The following is a 22,919-nucleotide window of genomic DNA, read 5'->3' on the forward strand; positions in this document are numbered from 1 at the left end:
TATCAGCCTCCTCCTGGGAGCTACGGAGATGCTGTACATCCATGCAGTTGGAGAAGACATCCTGCCTTGAAGTGACGATGAAGACCTTGGTAGTCCCCTCAAAGTGACACAGAGCTTTCTTTGCCAGATAGACAGTTAGCTCATCTTTGGTGTTGGTGTGCGACAGGAACTGTTTTGCTGTCAGTTTCCCAATCGGGGTGCTGTCTTGAACGTGGTAAGCAGTGGGCGGCTTGCCACCTTGGCGCCTCTCCCGTGTGGCCTCTTTCAGTGAATTTGGCAGATCATATCGGTCAAACACGAGGTGGACTTCATCATACCCGTTGGTCTTGCAGTCCAGTGTTGCATTGAAATGGCCGATCACTGTCTTCCTATCGGGACCCATGACCATGCAGTTGATTTGCTGTGTCTGTTTCAAGACTGTTATCAGTGTTTGCCATTCATGGGCTGGTGCTGCTACCAATGGCAGGGCGTTGACCTCTGTCAGAGGCTTCGAAGAGGAGAGCAGTGAGTTGTAGGCTGTCCAAGTTGGGATATCGTGATGCTTGATCCTACTGCCAGGTGGTTGTTTTGGATCGTGGACGAGTGACCCAACAGGGTCAGCATGCTGGGGTTCTGCAGCTTGCAGCTGGTCATCTGGTGGGATGATGTCGTCTTGTACGTCCTCAGCTTCAGCTGTTCGCATGATTGTGCGTGAAAGTAGCCACACTGTGTCCGTCGCAGAGTACGGCTTGGTGACATCTGGGTTTGACCGTGTCTTGAAGCTATACGTGGTACCTGTGGCAGATTGTTTGTTTGGTGCTTGGCAAGGAACAAAGTCTGGAGCAGTCAGAACCTTGAGTGAGCGGTGTCTGGCCTTTCGGTCATGTAGTGTCAGTGTTCTATGTTCATCTGTGGAGGGTGCATGTTCCCGTCGTTGGTAGAGTGCCCAGGCTGTAGCATGGAGTGTCCGCTTCCCATCAGGTGTGTCTTCATTGAAGTCACTGTTGTCCACTGCAAAGAAGACAAACGTCCCTATGCGCATGGTTCTTGGAAAGTATACACCCTGTTCTGTCGTAGACTCTATGACTGAGTTGGCCAGCTGTGTCTCCAACCGCAAGATCCGACTATAATCAACAGACAGACCGAACCCATGCAGGAAATCCAGAAGCTTCTTGTTTCTGGTGGACTGATGGACTACAATGGCAACGGCAAGCTGCTGTGGCCATTCTAAGCGATGGCGGAATGGTGCATCTGGCTCTTTGGGCTTGTACGTGACTTGGCGTTTTGACTTGTAGCCGTACATGATGTTCTGACTGATGGTTATAACATCTCGATGAATAGTGGCTGAGCGCATAGTCTCTGGCTCAATGCTCGTGGCTGGTCCTTCCAGTAGCCAGCGGAGGAAAGCATAGAGTACTTTGGGTACATGCTTTTCAGCATCATCAGTGTTCATTTCTCCTTCAAATTGCCATGGGTGCTTGTTCTGACAAGCAATGGCACTGCGGAGAACAGAGGCACTCTCAAACAGTTGTTCGATGTTTTTTTCATTTGTCTTCGTCATTGCATCTTCGACAGCTGCATCACGCACGGCAGTGGAGAATACACAGTCTGACTCGTTTCGACGTTTTGGTTTCATGAAGTGAACGTCATCAATGTGAGAGTTGATTTTCTCCTTCATGCCTTGGGTAGTAGGTGATGGGACATTGTGCACACCATTATTGTCAAGAATCCTGGAGTAAACCGACTTCAGGTCAGACATGTTGAGAATTTCACCAGCTTGGAGTAGAGAGCGAACAAGGCTGACAAACTCAATGTCTGCGGCTATTTTGATAACATTAGTTTCTTGCAGTATGTGTTCTTTGTCATCACTTGATGTCCCACTCTTGGGAGCACGTTGGACATTCTGCACCCAGCATGGGAGATGATACTTGACGTCGATCGCATGAGCATCATGTGCACTGATGGCAGCACTCAGCTGAACTTTCCACTTGTGGTTGCTGCCTTCTTCAACAGCTTTCTTCAGCTGTTTACCTGCGTTGAACGTGCATACAACATGTACACTTTCCTTAGTGACCTCTTGACAGAAGAAACAAAGGTCTCTGTTGAATGGAGTTGATGATGAACGTGTGAAGCGAAGAGTCTCGTCTTGCGTAGAACCTGAGGTACTTGCAGCGGCAGGTGCAGAAGAAGGACGTCCACACCTCTTATGAAGATGCTGGGTGTCGCCATGTTCGCAGGCTTTCTGGTGGCGAACTCTAGCACGCTCCAGGTGAGCAGTGTTGCATGTAGATCCATAACATGCCCGGTGCCACTTTGCTTTATTGTTCCTCAAGTCAGTGGCAGTGAAACAGCTTAATCGTTCGCTGATCTGTTTGAAGTCGGCATCACCATATCGTGCCCTCTCCTGGATGAACTGGAGAAACTTTGCATATGAGCCCAGTGCTGGCTCAGTCACTAGTGCACCTTGGGGATCCTGGCACTGAATGCAAAGTGTGAAATCAGTTTCTTTCTTGGTTTTCTTGCTTTTTGGCTCCATCATAGCTCAGGGTCACGAATCTGGAACATACAAATAACAAATAACAATTAAGATAGATGTGCATTAAGTTAGATTTTGGACACTGGTTCGGCTGTGCCATAAAAACCTATTTTTATCCCTTGTAGGTTATTAAAGAAGGTTTCATTCAATTCTCTATCCCCAAAAATGTACAACTGGACACCAGAATCGAAACTCTAGGTCATTTAGAAGCCAAGATAATGGAATTTTACGTTTTCGACATCCGCCATTTTGAAAATCCAAAATGGCCGCCATAAAGAACTTGAAACAATTGGAGACATATTTTTTCTAGAACTTATATCATCCCTAAAGACAGCCCAACCAGTGTCCAAAAATTAACAAGCAATTTCACCGGGCATTTCAATCTGCTACATTGGCCCCCCCACTAAACTGTACAAGTTGTGACAAAAATATTTTTGCATTGCCAATATTGGGGCATGAGTCACTTTTCATGAGTACATAGTTAATTGTCCTGTATACATCATTGAGGCTCGTAGAAGGGCTAGAGCAGAATGGAAGGGAACAAAATGAAAAGGGGAAAACACAAACAGCAGAGTAGAAGTGAGAGTGATAATTAATGAAATCGAGGGGAGGGGGAGGACGACACATGGAGGTGGACAAGCTGAAAGATACACAAAACAAAGGGGAAGGGGAAAGTGGAGATGAAACAGAAAAGGAACAAACCTACTGTAAGGATCTCGACAGACTACGATCGATTGCAGCACACGTTTATTGACTCTCCCGATACAGGCCCGATTCACCTCAGCGCCATCCGAGCTGGGCCGTAACTTCCGGAAACGGAAATAAACCCGCGGTCACGGTGTAGGGATACAACGGTGAATATTTGCAGCTTCATACATGACATCCTCCCCTTTTAGTCCAAAATTACCAAGAGCAATACGTGCTAGACTTCCAAAATTGACATTTCAAAAGCAACATTTCCAAAACATGTGAAAATATGTGTGCAAACGATTATGAAAATAATGAAAATACCGTACGTGAAAATAGAACATGTGTCACCGTGAAAATAGAACGTGTGTCATCGTGAAAATATTACATGTCTCAACATGAAAATAGAACATGAGTCAACATGAAAATAGAACATGTGTCAACGTGAAAATAGAACATGTGTCATCGTGAAAATACAACATGTGTCAACGTGAAAATAGAACATGTCAACGTGAAAATAGAACATGTGTCAACGTGAAAATAGAACATGTGTCAACGTGAAAATAGAACATGTGTCAACGTGAAAATAGAACATGTCAACGTGAAAATAGAACATGTCAACGTGAAAATAGAACATGTGTCAACGTGAAAATAGAACATGTCAACATGAAAATAGAACATATGTCAACGTGAAAATAGAACATGTTCAAAGATTCAACCGGTCAGGTGCTTTTCTCTCACACATTGAGCTTGGACACGCCTGGACAGTTTTCTCTCACACACACATTGATATCATCCACTGGTGGACCAGTGGATACAGAGTCCGAGGTGATTCCTTTGGGTCGCGGTGTACCAGTGGATACAGAGTCCGAGGTGATTCCTTTGGGTCGCGGTGTACCAGTGGATACAGAGTCCGAGGTGATTCCTTTGGGTCGCGGTGTACCAGTGGATACAGAGTCCGAGGTGATTCCTTTGGGTCGCGGTGTACCAGTGGATACAGAGTCCGAGGTGATTCCTTTGGGTCGCGGTGTACCAGTGGATACAGAGTCCGAGGTGATTCCTTTGGGTCGCGGTGTACCAGTGGATACAGAGTCCGAGGTGATTCCTTTGGGTCGCGGTGTACCAGTGGATACAGAGTCCGAGGTGATTCCTTTGGGTCGCGGTGTACCAGTGGATACAGAGTCCGAGGTGATTCCTTTGGGTCGCAGTGTACCAGTGGATACAGAGTCCGAGGTGATTCCTTTGGGTCGCGGTGTACCAGTGGATACAGAGTCCGAGGTGATCCCTTTGGGTCGCGGTGTACCAGTGGATACAGAGTCCGAGGTGATTCCTTTGGTCTCCACGAAGGGTGTAGCGTTCGCAGAGGTTTTCGGGGCATCCGAGCCGGCTGGAGCGGCCACGACGATCTCCGGCAGTGGCGGGTCGAACTGTTGTTCTGACTGTGACGATGCTGCAGGCTCTATCGACTCACAGTGATGGTAGGTTATGTGGTCCTAATGTCGACTAATTTCGCGGCCGTCCTGCAGGCGAATCACACAGGACAGTGGACCTGGCTTCTCGATGATGTCCCCCGGTAGCCACGTCGCACCTGCACCAAAATTTCGGGCAAACACTGGATCTCCGATGTTGATACATCGACTGTTGGACGACTTATCGTGGACCAACTTTTGATTAAGCTGGCTCCAATAAACATTTGATGATATGTCTGGTTTGAGATTGTCAAGTGTCGATCTCACGTGTCGTTTCATCAATAACTCAGACGGAGCTGCACCGGTTGTTGATTGTGGCGTGATGCGGTATTTGAACAGGAGACGAGAAAGCTTTGTTTCCAGGGTTCCCTCCTGAAGTTTCTGCAATCCGGATTTGATGATTCCCACGGATCGTTCGGCCAAGCCATTTGAAGCCTGGTGATGTGGGCTGACAAACTTATGTTTGATGCCGTTCCGACGTGTGAACTCGGCAAACTCGGAACTGGAAAAACACGAACCGTTATCACTCACGATCATCCTGGGCAGACCATGAGTGGCGAAACAGCGTCTGAGTCTTTCGATGACAATGGCTGACGTAGTACCACGCGTCACATAGGCATCAATCCATTTTGTGTGCGCGTCCGTAATTATTAGAATCATGCTGCCGTTAATAGGCCCGGCATAATCGAGATGTAGGCGATGCCACGGTTCGCTGGGCCATTCCCAGGGATGCAGTGGCGCTTTCGCAGGTGTATTCCGGGTGCTCTGGCAGGGGTAACAATGTCGAACATGATGTTCGATATCAGCATCAAGATTCGGCCACCACACATAGTTTCTGGCGAGTGACTTCATCTTCACAATCCCGGGGTGACAGTCATGGATTTCATCCATGACCCTGGAACGCAGATTTTTCGGGATCATGACACGACATCCCCAGAGTAGGCAACCATTTTCCACGCCGAGTTCGTTTTTACGTGCTTTAAAAGCCGCAAAAGCTGGGTCACCCTCAGGTAGCAAATGCCATCCAAGCTGCACAGCCTGGACAGAACGGGGTCTCAATCTCATCGAGTATGAGTGCGGATCGGGCCGGAATCGACAGCACAATCTTCCAGATGATCCATCAGTGCGATAATCGATCCTGGTGTAGGCGAATCATCAACGGATTCTGGAAGGGGTAACCGACTCATGGCATCTGCATTTGTGATAGACGAACCGGGCTTATAACATATGGTGTAGTCATAAGCAGCGAGAAACAGGGACCAGTGGATGATCCTGGGCGGTAGTGTGTCAGATGTCGCCTTAGTTGGACCAAACAGACTGATCAGCGGCTTGTGATCAGTGCGAATCGTGAAATGATGTCCAAGAAGGTACGGGCGAAATTTGCTGACGCCGAAAATGATTCCCAATCCTTCCTTGTCAAGTTGGGAATAGTTCTTCTCTGCCGGGGACATCGTTCTGGATGCAAATGCAACCGGTCTTTCCGTACCATCAGGCATCACGTGTGATAATACACTCCCCACTCCATACCGACAGGCATCGCATGTCAGCACAAAATCCTTCTCTGGATCAAAATGAACGAGAACATTGGACAATTTGAGCAGATCCTTAGAGGTCTGGAATGCTGATTGTTCACAGGACCCCCAGGTCCAGGAGACTCCTTTCCTCAAAAGCCGATAAAGGGGCCCAAAACGTCGGTCACATTCGGGATGTAACGACCATAGAACTGAAGTAAACCAAGGTATGACTTCAATTCGGTCACGTCTGGTGGAGCAGGAGCATCCCTGATAGCTCGGACTTTCTCATCTGTCGGGTGTAGACCCGCGGCATCAATCGTATGACCCAGGTACGTGACTGATGGCACCATAAACTTGCACTTGTCTCGACGCAAACGTAGGCCGGAGTCCGAAATCTTCTTCAGAACTCTCTCCAGGTTTTGTAGATGTTCCGCGTCCGGACAACCAGTAACCAGAATATCATCCTGGTAACAAACGACGTTGCGTTCGGCGGCAAACAAACTGTCCATGACACGCTGATAAATTCCAGGTGCAGATTTTACTCCAAAACTGAGTCGGTGGTACCTGTACAACCCACGATGTGTGTTGATGGTAAGATACTGTTTCGAATTCTCGTCCAAGCGGAGCTGTAGATAGGCGGATTTGAGATCGAGTTTCGTAAAAGTCTTGCCTCCCGTGAGACGAGCATGGAGGTCTTCGATCCTCGGGATTGGATATTTATCCAATGAAGAACACTTGTTCACGGTCATTTTATAATCTCCACATATGCGGATGGACTGGTCCGATTTTATGACCGGAACGATGGGCGCCACCCATTCGGCATACTGGATTTGCTCGATGATCCTGTGGAAGTGTAACTCAGTGTAACTTATTGATTGGCACTGGTAACTCATTGATTAAGACTGGTAACGAAGCAGATAGAAATGAATGCCAAGAATGTGCACGAACATGGTAATCTCTTGTCCACCTGGTCACAGCCCCAGGCTGGAGCACCCCCCTATCGTTTGGTAAAGGGAACTCGCAGCAGGAGGGGAGCGAGCTGGTGCCAGGACTCGGTGCATGCATGACCTCGGGGCATTAGCGGAGAAGGGATTAGCGCGACAAGGCCCATAAAAACCAGAGCAAACTATGAGTCAGGAGACTTGTCACCAGAAGCTCTGACCTACGGAACGGAACGGAACCCTGTGAACAGCGCTGAGAGAGAGCACTCATACTCAGAACCTCTGCCCGACGGGAATGGCGGAGGAACATCGGCCGAACGAGAAGGACCATGCGAATAGAGTTAACCTGGTCCATTGAGTTAAACGGTATTATTTGGTAATGGAATGAAGTGAATAACCAGTTAATAAACCAGACCTTTTGTAAAACCTGTTTCCGACCATTGGCGTCTTGAGCCCCACCACTTCCCCTACAATTTGGAGGCACCGCTGAGATCAATTGGACACATACAAGACCTTTAAAGGTGAGTGTGTCTTGTTTTTGTCCAGTATGATTTACGAACTTGGGAATAGTTATGTGTATATACATGGAGGATTTGGTGTGTGGGACTTGTGATTGTCCATAGGTAATCCAAGGATGGAACGTTTTAAATGATTCTATTATTCGTGAGCTTGCGAGGATATGTACAAAAGCCTTACTCGGGTCTGCAGGCAAATCGGCTCATGAAGTGCACCATGAGGCGATTTGTTTGCCGGTTCGGTAAGGTTCGGTAAGGTCCGTACACGTGTACAATCGTGTACACCCGTTTTTAATAAATAATTTTTTTTCAGTTTTCCCACCATATCTAAAACTCGTTCGATCAACAAATAAATTCATGACAGACAACCCCATCTTATACCAGTCCAGAATTATTATGAAAGATGGCGATTGGATGAAAATTGCATCAAATTTTGTCCAGGTCCATCACTAAGCCTTTGAGACATGCTTCACGGTTGTGCTTTCAACAATGCAAAGGGTGACAAGATATGGGATTGTAATGGGATTTTAATGGGATAAATATAAAAGATATTTGTTTTGTAAAAAAAAAGTGACAATTAGCTGAGGAGTCACCGAGGCCAAACTTTAGCCTTTGACGGCAGAGAAATTGTGTTCTGACAGCAGAAGACTTCCAAATAATATTTATGGCTGGATTGTTTCAAGAGAAATGACATACTATTTATTTTAATATAAAATTGCTATGAGATGAACTGTGGAAAGTGTTATTAAATCATAGGTAGAGGTAACAAGGAAACTAGGTGTTACTAGGAAACAAAAGTATTCAGGTGTTACCAGGAAACAAAAGTAGACAGACAAGCAAAATGGGTATAAAGACGTTGACCAACCAAGATGTTGCATATCTTTGTTGATGTTCTGACGTTGTTTATTTCAATTATGGTCGGAATTATTAGAATTGCTATTAAATGAGAATTTTCATATTGGATGTTAAAGCAACGAAGAGTTTTATGGGATTATAAGGTCATATCGCGACATCATGGGAAAGCTAATGTTAATTGTGGGATGTCAGAGGTAATGGTGTAGTTTAATGTTCACACTGTTTTGGAAAATAATGCTCGATGCAACATGATCCTAAAAAGAACCCATCCCTACATCTAAGGATCAGGAAGGGAAGGAATGGAAAATTTGAAGTATTAAAGAGTTTTATGGGATTATAAGGTCATATCGCGACATCATGGGAAAGCTAATGTTAATTGTGGGATGTCAGAGGTAATGGTGTAGTTTAATGTTCACACTGTTTTGGAAAATAATGCTCGATGCAACATGATCCTAAAAAGAACCCATCCCTACATCTAAGGATCAGGAAGGGAAGGAATGGAAAATTTGAAGTATTAAAGAGTTTTATGGGATTATAAGGTCATATCGCGACATCATGGGAAAGCTAATGTTAATTGTGGGATGTCAGAGGTAATGGTGTAGTTTAATGTTCACACTGTTTTGGAAAATAATGCTCGATGCAACATGATCCTAAAAAGAACCCATCCCTACATCTAAGGATCAGGAAGGGAAGGAATGGAAAATTTGAAGTATTAAAGAGTTTTATGGGATTATAAGGTCATATCGCGACATCATGGGAAAGCTAATGTTAATTGTGGGATGTCAGAGGTAATGGTGTAGTTTAATGTTCACACTGTTTTGGAAAATAATGCTCGATGCAACATGATCCTAAAAAGAACCCATCCCTACATCTAAGGATCAGGATGGGAAGGAATGGAAAATTTGAAGTATTAAAGTTACGGAACTCAAAATATCTAGGTTTGGATGTGCAGTCATTAAAAAAAAAAAAAATTGAGTCATTCATTGGTTTGATGATAATCCTAATATTTTGATAAATATTTGATAATAATCCTAATAATTTTAATCCTAGGAATAATATTGCTAATAGTTTGTCTGAAGGCTTTGATAAGTATTTGTCTAAAGCAAACAGCGACTTCTAAGATGACAGACGTGTGAGGTATTTGGCATCGCCAGACTAGCTTATTGGTTTAGGAATGTTTAGAGGTCATTGCAATGTGATAATTACTTGTGATCATTTGTTGTTGGAACGTTTTGGGAACATTCAAATGTTGGGTTTTGCTAACGTTTCCACAACGTCGCTACAACGTTTCACTTTCGTTGTTGCAACGTTTTGCTCCAACGTTTTGGGAACATTCAAATGTTGTGGTTTGCTAACGTTTCCACAACGTCGCTACAACGTTTCACTTTCGTTGTTGCAACGTTTTGCTCCAACGTTTTGGGAACATTCAAATGTTGGGTTTTGCTAACGTTTCCACAACGTCGCTACAACGTTTCACTTTCGTTGTTGCAACGTTTTGCTCCAACGTTTTGGGAACATTCAAATGTTGTGGTTTGCTAACGTTTCCACAACGTCGCTACAACGTTTCACTTTCGTTGTTGCAACGTTTTGCTCCAACGTTTTGGGAACATTCAAATGTTGGGTTTTGCTAACGTTTCCACAACGTCGCTACAACGTTTCACTTTCGTTGTTGCAACGTTTTGCTCCAACGTTTTGGGAACATTCAAATGTTGTGGTTTGCTAACGTTTCCACAACGTCGCTACAACGTTTCACTTTCGTTGTTGCAACGTTTTGCTCCAACGTTTTGGGAACATTCAAATGTTGGGTTTTGCTAACGTCTCCACAACGTCGCTACAACGTTTCACTTTCGTTGTTGCAACGTTTTGCTCCAACGTTTTGGGGACACTCAAATGTTAAGTAAATCGGATAAGAATTCACGAGTTATTTAATTATTAGCGATTAAGGAAGTACTTATTTAATTAATTACATTTCGTATTACATTACAGTAATTACATTACAGTAATTACCTGAGGTAATTACAGTAATTACAGTTCCGGTAATTACAGTAATTACAGTAATCATTACAGTAATTGCAGTAATCTTATTACAGTAATTACATTACATTAACTCAGGCACCTTTTGAGTAAGGAAGCTGATATTTGGACATGACACTGACCAAGTGATGTGGCTGTCAAGAAAAATTTTGATTTATTGATTAATCATTTAATAAATTAACTCGTTGATTTATAAATGACTTATTTAATTAAAATTCCTCAGAGATACATCTTCGGATGAGATACTTGCAGATTGGTTATGCTATGAGCCAATTGATTAAGGAAAATATTTTGTGATGGCCATATTGGCAATTTCGTGGCCATATTCGTGGCAACTCAGTTAGTGCCACTGCACCTTTAAAATGCATCCCTGCGTTCATTTTTCGATCGATTGAGTTGAAATTTTGAACAATCGGATCTGGACTGTCGTTGTTAACGACTCTAGCACGCACTCGTCCAATCAGGATGGAGCGGTATGGTCCCCGGATCATCACTGCCCGCAGTTTTAATTAGTTTTACTTTTCTCTTGGTCATATAATTTTGAAGACATGCATGTCATGATATAGGAAATGTTTGTTCTGTTGAACGGAATAAATGTTGTTTATTTTTTGTGGGTGTGTATTTTTGTGTATTTTGGATATATTTTCACGACTAATTCCAGTTAACATCCTGCAAAATTTGCTCGTTTTCTGGCCGAGTTGGAATTGCGTTGAGTTCCTATGGCATGCGCCATTAAAAGCGCTGTGTAATGGTTGAGCTCCCTTTATTTCGTTTTGGTCATGCGGATGAGCAGACAAAGTGATGAATGCTGCGGCTGGAGCAGTAGAAGCAATGTTTTTTTTAATTGAAATGATGTAATTTAATTCAACGTGGTAGGTGGGCAACACCGCAAAGCATACCTCTTTTAAGGTGTGTTCAAACCCATGAACATTTCAGCAATCAATACGATGCTGAAATGATGTAATTTAATTAAACGTGGTAGGTGGGCAACACCGCAAAGCATACCTCTTTTAAGGTGTGTTCAAACCCATGAACATTTCAGCAATCAATACGATGCTGAAATGATGTAATTTAATTAAACGTGGTAGGTGGGCAACACCGCAAAGCATACCTCTTTTAAGGTGTGTTCAAACCCATGAACATTTCAGCAATCAATACGATGCTGAAATGATGTAATTTAATTAAACGTGGTAGGTGGGCAACACCGCAAAGCATACCTCTTTTAAGGTGTGTTCAAACCCATGAACATTTCAGCAATCAATACGATGCTGAAATGATGTAATTTAATTCAACGTGGTAGGTGGGCAACACCGCAAAGCATACCTCTTTTAAGGTGTGTTCAAACCCATGAACATTTCAGCAATCAATACTATGCTGAAATGATGTAATTTAATGAGTAATTTAATGAGTAATTTAATGAGTAATTTAATGAGTAATTTAATGAGTAATTTAATGAGTAATTTAATGAGTAATTTAATGAGTAATTTAATGAATAATTTAAGGTGTAATTTAATTGTGTAATATGGTCGACCTTGGGTTTGTTTGGGTTTTGTTGTTTATTTTTGTGGGTGTGTATTTTTGTGTATTTTGGATATATTTTCACGACTAATTCCAGTTAACATCCTGCAAAATTTGCTCGTTTTCTGGCCGAGTCGAAATTGCGTTGAGTTCCTATGGCATGCGCCATTAAAAGTGCTGTGTAATGGTTGAGCTCCCTTTATTTCGTTTTGGTCACGCGGATGAGCAAACAAAATGCCGAATGCTGCGGCTGGAGCAGTGGAAGCGATTTTTGAATTGTTCAATGATTATTCGATATTGTTATGACTTATTGTCAATAGGTATACTAAGTGGCCATGAGGTAGCCTGTTGCTATGTACAGTTTTATTCTATTGTTGATTATACCACATAGCTGTGGTGATAAAGGAAATGTTCGTTTTAAATAGATGATTATGATAGGACCATGACTATAAAATCATGATGATTATTATGAATGATATCATAGGGTTCAAATGCAGAATGATTGCATGAACTTGGGAAAGAACTTTCAAGCCCTATGGGATAAATTGGGTGTTACAAGCGATGGAGTTTCAAAATTTAGCATGATTGAAGGAATTTTACAGTCTTATTTCAGGAGTTTTACGAAATTTATATTGCCAAGAGATTTGGGTACTATTAAAAGAAAAATGATGAGATATTTTTCCCAAAGAACTTTAATATCTGCCATCCATTTTGGCTGTCTCACGAATGAAGGATGAGTTGCCTTTAGTGGTTGCAAAGAAAATTTGTGGAGACCAGGCAAAATGGGGAAATATGTCAGATATGACCCTAGGACAGGACGGTGATTCATCAATTGACATGAGGTACGAACCAGAGGTGACGACCGATGAGATTCGATCTCAGTCAATGGATGGACCTGTCCTGACATCATTGGGGAAAGGGCTTATGCAAGGAGTCATCCAAAATGATTAATTTGATTTATTGATGAATATTGATGAATTAATTGAAATTGAATAATTGATTGAATTGTTGATTGATTGAATCTAATTGATTGAATTTAATTGAATAAATTTAACTGAATAAATTGAACTGAATAAATTGAATTGAATATATTGATTGTTTGATTGATGAAAATGCGGTCTCAAGAAAGAAGCTTTGATATCTTTGTGAGATATTATCAATGTGAAGACAACCTTGGAAAATTGAGCAAGGTGGTGAGTTTATATACAGATATATATGTGCGGTTACCATTGTGTGATTTCCCCGTCAACAGAGCGGACACCTGAGGATTCACCCATTTCATACTGACCCTCTGGCTCATCTGCAAATACTGATCTGTGAGATTGGATTGTGCAAAAGCCACAGGTGAGGGAGATTCTCTGGAAATCACCGTTTGAACAGGTGGAGAGATCTTTCCTGGAGGTACGAGTGAAGCTTTAGAGGAACAAACTACAACACATCCAACGCTACTTTGATAAAAGGCAGAATGGGAAATGGAGCCTGCAAGAATACACAAGGACAACCAGAGATTCCACAAAAAGGTACTTGTACACATCATATGTACGACCGTTATGGTGCCGAAGCTATAAGGCAGGTCGAGAATTGGTATTTGTGGACAAAGGGACATGATGAGGAGTTTCCAAGAGATGGTACATTTGAGCGAAGTCGATTGGAAAGATTGGAACAAAGATTGAAAGCCAGGAAGAGACAGAATCTAACGGTAGACTGGCTTGCATTCCATCTTTGGGATGGTGAATCCAGACAACGGGAACATCAAGAACGGATAACGGATCTAGAACTTAAAATAAAAAGGATACAGGATACAGTGGAGGAGACAAATGCACAACTGCCCTCGAAATTAGGAATGAAAGGGACAGTTGTCCCATCTGATTTCCAGTTGTCTCCCCAAAAAGGACGGTACAGAGAATTTTTTCGTGTTTCGGGAGATAACGAGAGATTGCAGTGGCAACTCAGGGATGTAGAGATGCAGCCCAGCAATACAAGTGCACAGGTGCACAGACCAGGCAACGACAGAAACCGGGGGTTTCAAGTGTGGACGGATGGGACATTGGAAAAGAGGATGTCCGTATACCAAAAGGAAGACAAGTTCATAGGGTAAACCAAGATCAAGGGTACCAGGGCTGACCGATACCTCAGACAATGATTAGGCCTTCATTGCGACAAATCCCAAATGACGATTGGCCTCAACAAATTAGATTACTGGACAAACATGAATAACTGTCGATGATTCTTGGGTCTGAAAAGTTTTCGGAGCAAGAATTATTCATTTTTCTTTTGCTTGTAAGCAAATTGATAATTAATTGATCAAATGCCGAAATTGGATCTTTTATGTTGGGCACAAAATTTTAAATTTACAAAGTTTGGAACAATTGCTTTGCAATTTTTTGGCAAACCAAGTGACAAGAGTCACATCATGATCAGGTGGGAATTTCCGACTATTGCTCCACACGATTGATAGGTCAGTGGTCGACTGACATACAAATGGGTGGGTAGTCAAATTTGGATAAATTATTGTGGGAACTGAAAGGGTAATGTCAATGTGACGTCATAGGGGTTTTCTAAGAATAAACTTTTTGGTCCATTTGTGTATTAGCGCTTATAAAATTGAAGGAGAAATTTTGAGAAATTGAAATAAAGTTGACACCCATCCGGATCTGTAAATAAGGGTTCCAACGCAAACAAATACGCATAATGCATGTGTGTGTGGGTATTTTGTGTGTCAATGTTAGTGTTTTTGTGTATCAATCTTACAAGATTGTTGACACCGACAGTGTGCCTTGTCTGAAAAAAAATAAAAATAAAAAAAATAGATAGTTCCATGGGGATGGGATCGCATATCGAGAGAATTCCTAAAATAAAAAAAAAATAGAAATATAATTTGGTTATGAAAATTATCACTTTTGTCAAGGGAGATGGAGAATAAAGATTTGATTTGCTGAGTTATGAGCAGCTATTCATTAATAGTAAAAATTGGGAGTAATCTTGGGATTCCATTGTGATCGAATTTATATGAGAATCAAAGCTATTTATGGATATGAGCTTCATAAAAATGTGGGAGTACAAAATTAGCCAAATTTTGGAGAGGTCTTACACTGACTTCCCAGAGTACTCTGCTCATGGATTTTTTATATATATAAACTTGAATTTTATCAGCATATAAATTGTGCTGTATGTATGGATGTGTTTTAGGCATAGATGATAGGGGAAAATAGTAAAGAAAATTTTGCTGGTTTGAACTATTATGAGTTTTTCAGTTCTGGAGTTCAAACAAAGTCACTGGTTAACAGATGAGAAAGGATAGTAAATAAATTATTCGATGCTGGGTAAATTAAGTACGATATTACTAAGACTTATGAGAGCTATTGTTCTTCCCTACAGCAGTGGAAAATTATTGGAAAAAAATTAGATCCAACATCATGAATCTATAAAAGAATGTGATAGGGATAATATCCTCAATTTGTACTAATTATTTGATTGTGGGTAAAGGAATTAATTTATCGTAGTGGATTGTTAACAGCAGCCTGAAAATGTCCTGAGAGTGTGCATCCTTGTAATCAGAAATCCCAGATTTGTTTTTACAAACAACATTTTGGTAGAGGTCTTGTGTGGACGAACACTTCCTTGGTAGATAAAAAAACGGTACTGCATGCTGGCAGCCACTTTTGCGGCCAGTTAGGCCAAACAAATTGAGAGGAAATTGTAGTTAAATACGTAAGTTACACATGGCTATTTGAAAAAAGGAAATTTGTTGAGATGGGAAACATTTTTCGAAGGTTTATTAAAGTGTTATAATATGACATGTGGCAAGGCAAACTATTGGATGGGAAAATTAGATCTGGCTATAGAATAAATTTATTGACCCCTTGAAGTTAATTCTTCGAATCATTGTTTCACTGGCATTTTTTGTTCAAATTGGAAATAGTTTGGTAGAGCTTTGGTTAAAACCTTTGGTTGCGGTATCTTGGAACGAAATGACAAACCATAGGAGATTGATAAGAATAGGAAAAAATATGGACCCAAAATAGAAAGTTGGATTCATGCCCCTCATTGCAAACAAGCACATGGGGCTAAGGTGGATGATCCCACAGAAAATGAGGCTGCACCTAGCAGCCCAGCAGAACATTCAGTGGCAGATAAATGATAGTCGTGATTTACAGTCATTTGAATTACATTTTAACACCCCTTGCATTGATAAACATTACATTTTCAACATGTGATATTCCTACTTGGGATAGTGACATTTATTTGCCTACATGACATACAATTACCTACTGATATTAATACAACATGAGTGAAAAATGTATCACAACTACACTCATGATCAGGGGATTGAGTTCAACCCCGGGAGATAGGGGAATCAGGGTAAGACAAATAATCTGATTTATGTTACATATTAAGGGATTTTCTTTATTTACCTTTAAGGAAGCTTGTTAGTTTGGTATATAATGTTGAATGTCATCAACATATAATTATGTCATAGGTATGAATATATACAAGGAGTAGCAGGCTTGTTTGTTGGTTTAGTAGTTATATTGGCAATTGTTTTAGTGGTGGCTTGCTTGAAAGCCTTAGTGACGGTGTGTTTGAATAAGGTAACCAACAACACGATGATAACGCATGAAGTGACAAATGAGGAAAGAAATGTGGAACCAGAAAAGGAAGACTTTTATGGCGACATAATTACTGAGATTAAAAGATTAAATCAAGTGATGTTGCAAATGAATACAGTAGAATTAAGATAATGGCATAACGACAATGTTATGAGTTGTGTCAATTACAATATCAGTGAACTGATATCACCACGAGTGACACACTGTTAGAAAAGAAAAAAAAAAAAAAGAGGGAAAAGAAAAAAGTGGAGAGGAATTATGGTAATAATACATTATGCTTAATTTGTTGGTTTGGGAAAATTGTTGGTGGGAATTAGGTATTCCCGTTTGTGATTGTAATCATATACAATTTATTTTCTTAGAGTAGTGCTAAAATACCTGCATGAGTTAATTTTGAACTATATTAACCTGAAAGCAATTGTGGATGCTATTCTTAGTTTAGTAATAAAATACATACCTGATTGAATATTATTTGTGTGACGCATATAAATGAATATAACTTTTTGTGTTAAGAAAAAACAACAAATTGTTGAATGTGAAACTGTCGGAAGATATACATGATTATGCTGATTTCATGGTAAGATGTACCCTATCTGATTCAGTGTGTGCGGAAAGCAGATTCAGATGTGACTGAGCATAAGGATAAGACGAGATCACATTTTGAAGGGAGTGCTAACGGAATTGGGAAGAAGTTCGAGAAAGAAAATTTGTGGCTAAAAATGAAGTTAATCATGGCATACACCCTCTTTCTCAAAGAATGATGAAGACATTCTCCCGTGTAACTTGGAGATGAATGCTTACCTTCACCAAGGAAATTTATGTGACCATTTGCCTGGATCACACTGCAACATATGAAAGAAAGGCGATCACTTACTCTTGTTCGAAGGCTTCGAACATTCATCACATCAGAAGTTGCAGGACAACGACATTTTACCCGCAACCTCTGTGAAATGCGGGGACATATGTTATTACTTCACCAACTTCCGGGGAGCCAGCATGGAGCTGCAAACCAATGGCTATGCCTTTTCACAACAGCTGTGCGCGATTCTGCGGGCCACTCCTGGTATGGACCATGGATGACCTGAACACCATGGTCCCAACATCATTGTGGATGCATCCGGCATCCCTGTTCCACATCTTGCTGGCCAATCAACGTCACACCAATACTTGCTGCCCACTCACAATGAGGGAGGAGGCAAGTCGACTACAACTGGGTGAAGGCCTTGTTCAGGAATTACAATGGTTTACAGCAAAAAGTGGCAAGAATGCTACAAGGAGAGCAGGGTCAGTCTATGACTCCGCAATGTTACCACAACAGCGAAATCCTACACGAAGTAGTGCAGGAGCTATGAAGACATTAGGAGAAAATGTTTCATACCTGGATTCAAACACAAGTGATCAGCCCTTCCTTTCAAACAAAGTCAACATTTGTGTGGAGGCAAACGTTTTTGCCAGATGGTGCAGATGCTTTACAAAACTTGAAAATGAAGTGAAATTGTTGTATCTTGGTGATGGTGAAGTGTTGTTTTGAAAATATATTTGTGATGCAAATGCAATAGATTGAACAATATGGAAGGAGTCAATGACCAACGAAATGTTTTGTGATTCTTGCAGGATGACGGTGTATGCCTAAGGGAATTTGATTACCAAAGTTATGATTATTTACTTATACTTGTAATGATGTTTACTTGCAGTGATTGATTATTTACTTATACTTGTAATGATGTTTACTTGCAGTGATTGATTATTTACTTATACTTGTAATGATGTTTACTTGCAGTGATTGATTATTTACTTATACTTGTAATGATGTTTACTTGCAGTGATTGATTATTTACTTATACTTGTAATGATGTTTACTTGTAGTGATTGATTGTTTACTTATATTGATGTTTAGATTAATGGTTAATATAAACAAAAACAAAAAGATGAGGGAATTGTGGAAGTGTAACTCAGTGTAACTTATTGATTGGCACTGGTAACTCATTGATTAAGACTGGTAACGAAGCAGATAGAAATGAATGCCAAGAATGTGCACGAACATGGTAATCTCTTGTCCACCTGGTCACAGCCCCAGGCTGGAGCACCCCCCTATCGTTTGGTAAAGGGAACTCGCAGCAGGAGGGGAGCGAGCTGGTGCCAGGACTCGGTGCATGCATGACCTCGGGGCATTAGCGGAGAAGGGATTAGCGCGACAAGGCCCATAAAAACCAGAGCAAACTATGAGTCAGGAGACTTGTCACCAGAAGCTCTGACCTACGGAACGGAACGGAACCCTGTGAACAGCGCTGAGAGAGAGCACTCATACTCAGAACCTCTGCCCGACGGGAATGGCGGAGGAACATCGGCCGAACGAGAAGGACCATGCGAATAGAGTTAACCTGGTCCATTGAGTTAAACGGTATTATTTGGTAATGGAATGAAGTGAATAATCAGTTAATAAACCAGACCTTTTGTAAAACCTGTTTCCGACCATTGGCGTCTTGAGCCCCACCACTTCCCCTACAATCCCCAGATTTTCAAGATGATCCAGTTCCTTGTCAATCCGCTCCCGCAGGGCGAAAGGGACTGGGCGAGCTCTGCAAAATATAGGATTGGCATCCCGGTCAACACTGAGTTTAGCCGTATGTCCTTTCAAGGTTCCAAGCTCATCCTTGAAGACATCCGGGTACGTATCCAGCACATTTTTGAGTGTGTATGCTGCGGTAGCAGAAACGTTGGCTGCCCGGAGTTGATGAATGTTTTTCCACTTCAGTTGAATTATGCTCAACCAGTTCCTGCCGAGCAAGGAAGGGCCCTTTCCAGGAATGACATCAGGGGTAGGTGAAACTCACAGTTATCGTATCCCACCGTGACGTCACATGTACCGCAGGGAACAATCTTCTCACCCAGGGTCGGCGTCATGGGGGGGTATTCGCGGGCCATGCCCCCCCAAATGAGTTATTGTGCCCCCCCCCCCCCCCCCCCACCCGCAGGCCAAGTCTTTGGCGCCAAACTTTGCGTTTTATTAATTAATTTATATTTATCCTATTAAAAGTGAAAATCTTTTCGCTAAATGAAATGAAAACAAAAATAAGAAAAGAAAAAAACAAACCCTGTTGGTCATATTTGCATCAGGTCACATTTGAGGAAGTAGTATGCTCATTGACGAGGAGTTTAATAAGGTGTGGGACATGGCCACGGCTGCCAGCGCATCACTGAGATCCGCGATCCCCAACGGAGACGCAAAGCGAACACAAATATGGATGAGTATGTCGTTATGGGAATTACAGGACACAGGGATGATGACGAAAAAACAGAACTGCAGAGACTGCACTACAACACTATTGATTGAGTGCTTGGAGAGATGGATCACAGATTCAGCGAGCGGAACTCACACTTGGCTGGTGCACTTTTTGCACTGAATCCAGAAAGTGATACATTTCTTGATGTAAAGGCTGTGAAGCATATTATGGACCTGTCACGATCGCCTACAATTGAGACAGAGTACGAAATTGCTAAACAGTTTTTCAGCTCACAAAAACAATCACAGCCAATCGAGAGGGATTGGACAATACAGCACATCCTCTCAAAGTACCACACACAGCTGATCGGAATGCCCAGTGTACTGACTGCTTTCAAGCATGCCTCAACATTTGGCGCCTCCACAGCAATGTGCGAGAATTTATTCTCCACTCTGAGAAACGTATTTTCGGACCACAGACACGCAATGCTCCACAGAAGAAAGGTCCAGTTGGTTCAGCTAGCGTTTGAGAGCGACTTAACCCGAAAATGCACAACTGAGAGGAAGGACACCATTCTTAGGAGGTTCAGCACCAACACTCGCCGCCTGCAACTCTTCTGAAGGTAAGCCATGCGTTTAATTCACTTTATGATGCCAGCCTTGGCTTTCATGATTATTACGCAAAATGTTGAATGATTTTTGGGTTTGTCTGCATTTATTCGGTAAGAGTGGAGAAAAATAGTCTATTTCAAATGATGGTCCGATGACGCGCACAGTGCAGTGAGTGAGTGAGAGACAGAGACGTGGCTTGCACGTAGGCTATATTTTGTGCAGTGTGGGGGCGTGTGTTTGTGTGTGTGTGTGTGTGTGTGTGTGTGTGTGTGTGTGTGTGTGTGTGTGTGTGTGTGTGTGTGTGTGTGTGTGTGTGCAAGAGAGAGACTTTGCAGCATGTTTTTAAATTGTAACTGGGCTGGTGTGTTGATACATCATAGATTAAGTTCTCGAACGGCAGTTTGTGACTCCCCCCCCCCCCCCCCCCGTGGTTACCCTAATGCCCCCCGATTAGATTTGTTCTGACGCCGACACTGTTCTCACCTGTATAGGTGGAGAGTCCATAGGTAGTAGGTCTCAGATGGGGTCGGTCAGCATCACTCCACAGGTTTGTGAAAACAGCATGGCTGATGAGCGAGACGGCCGCACCAGTGTCGACCTCCATTTGCAATGGTTGATTGTTGACGCCAACAGTGGCAAGAAGAGGGTCCCGCCTATGGTGAGAATCAATGTGAAACAGGTCACACGATTCTGAGTTGTCGGAAACAGAGCTCACCTGGTCAAGCTCAGGTTCCTCCGAACCGATAAACTGATGAATCTTGTCAGCAGCTTTCCCTTTTCCCGATTTGCGAGTGATGCAAGCTGGAGCAATATGGCCAGTTTTCGAACAGAAATGGCAGGTTGCATCTTTGAACCGACACGTCTCCGGAGGGTGCTTTCCGTTGCACCGAAAACATTTGTTGTGTGTTTGAGACTGCACTGGCTTCTGACGAGGAGCCTTGTTCCAACGTTTTGGCTGATCATGATCCAACCGATTCACAGCAGGGCTGGTACCAGACGAGCGAGTGGCACCGATGCTTGTGGCGTTGCGTTCAGCACTTTCCATGCAAATGGCGGTGTCTCTGGCATTTTGGAACGTCAGTCTTCTCTCAGCAAGCAGGCGTCTACGAGTGCGGTCATCGGACATGCCAACCACCAGCAAATCACGGAGCATGTCGTCAATCGTGTCCCCAAACTCACACAGATGTGACATTTATTTGAGGTGTGCAATGAAGTCTGCGATCGACTGACCTTGCTGCTGTCTGCACATGTAAAAATTAAACCGACACAGGATGACTGAAGGAGATGGATTACAATGTTAGTAAGGGCATTTTATGAGATATTTCACAAATCTGTTAACTAAATTGTTACCAAAAAAATTCTTCACCAATATGTTTGTAAAGGTGTGTAATAACATGTGTTAAAATGTTGAAGTTCAACTCCCGTGGGAAACCCAGAAAAAAAGCTGTTGAATTCGGGTACCGAAAAATTATTTTCGAGAATTTTTATTTTTTTTAATCGGCCCTTAAGTAACTTATGAGGGGTCAAATAAGGGTTTTTCATGATTCTGAGTTGATTGTTAACATTTATATTTTCACTTTTACATTTACACACAAAGTAGCTTTTATTTCACATACATATATAATACTCAAGAGTTATTTCTCATTCACAATGTCAGAAGTTTCAACAGTCATTGTCTATGTCTTCTTCAGACTCAACAACATCATGACTGCAGTTTCTGCATGTAATGCCATTACAGACTCCACAGGCCGAGATGCACGTGACCCCATTCTTCTTGCAGCTGCATCGCCGGTTGCTGCAATCTCCATGACAATTACAGCTCGTGAACTGCAATAGCTCCTCAGGAGCCGTGGGGTCCAGTGTTGGAACTGGCTCATACCCATGCACACCTATTGTCCATCCATAGTCACTGGGGTTCAGAGACATGCTCTGGAGAAGGATCCAGTCCCGGGTCTGCAGGTAGGCACGGAGTGAATGTTGTGCAGCTGCACCCTCTGTTGGAGGTAGAGTCTCTGGTTTGATCACCCACCCCGCTGCCCAGAGTGTGTCACCTGGAGTGAGGAGTGGCTGATCATGAGCCAGGGAGGAGGAAAGCTCAGCGAGGGGGAGAAACATGATCGCGTTCGTTCCTATCTGTTTCCTGTTCGTAAATGGAATAATCTTTACTTCAGTTCCTCTCAGGATCTTAGCTTTGTCGAGTGCCTTCAACTTCACCCGGGGGAAAGCTGCTGTTGTCTGTGGATCTGGCAAAGGTGGTGCCGGAGAAGTGACTTCGATCCAACCCATTGAGTGAAAGGGAGTGTTTCCGTGAATAGAGACAATGTTTAAATCTATATTGTCTCCAACAAACTGAGTGACTGCATTGTTTGTTTCCCCAACCTCCATAAAGACCACCTGATCATTACTTGACAATTCACTTTCACTGG

At 42.4% G+C, this 22,919-nt stretch overlaps 1 protein-coding gene across 1 annotated transcript in view; it reads right to left on the reverse strand.

The window, feature by feature from the left end:
• Positions 1-1,493: 1,493 nt before the first annotated feature.
• LOC144892561 (uncharacterized) overlaps positions 1,494-22,919 on the reverse strand; it is a 1,012,844-nt gene continuing 991,418 nt past the window's right edge. Inside the window, exon 2 of the mRNA XM_078779590.1 lies at positions 1,494-2,535. Within this exon, the coding sequence (XP_078635716.1) occupies positions 2,515-2,535 (21 nt within the window). The 3' untranslated portion in view covers positions 1,494-2,514. The remainder of the gene's footprint in view (positions 2,536-22,919) is intronic.

The sequence above is a fragment of the Myxine glutinosa genome, chromosome 1, assembly GCF_964187855.1.
Source record: "Myxine glutinosa chromosome 1, kmMyxGlut1.1, whole genome shotgun sequence".
Classification (NCBI taxonomy): Eukaryota; Metazoa; Chordata; class Myxini; order Myxiniformes; family Myxinidae; genus Myxine; species Myxine glutinosa.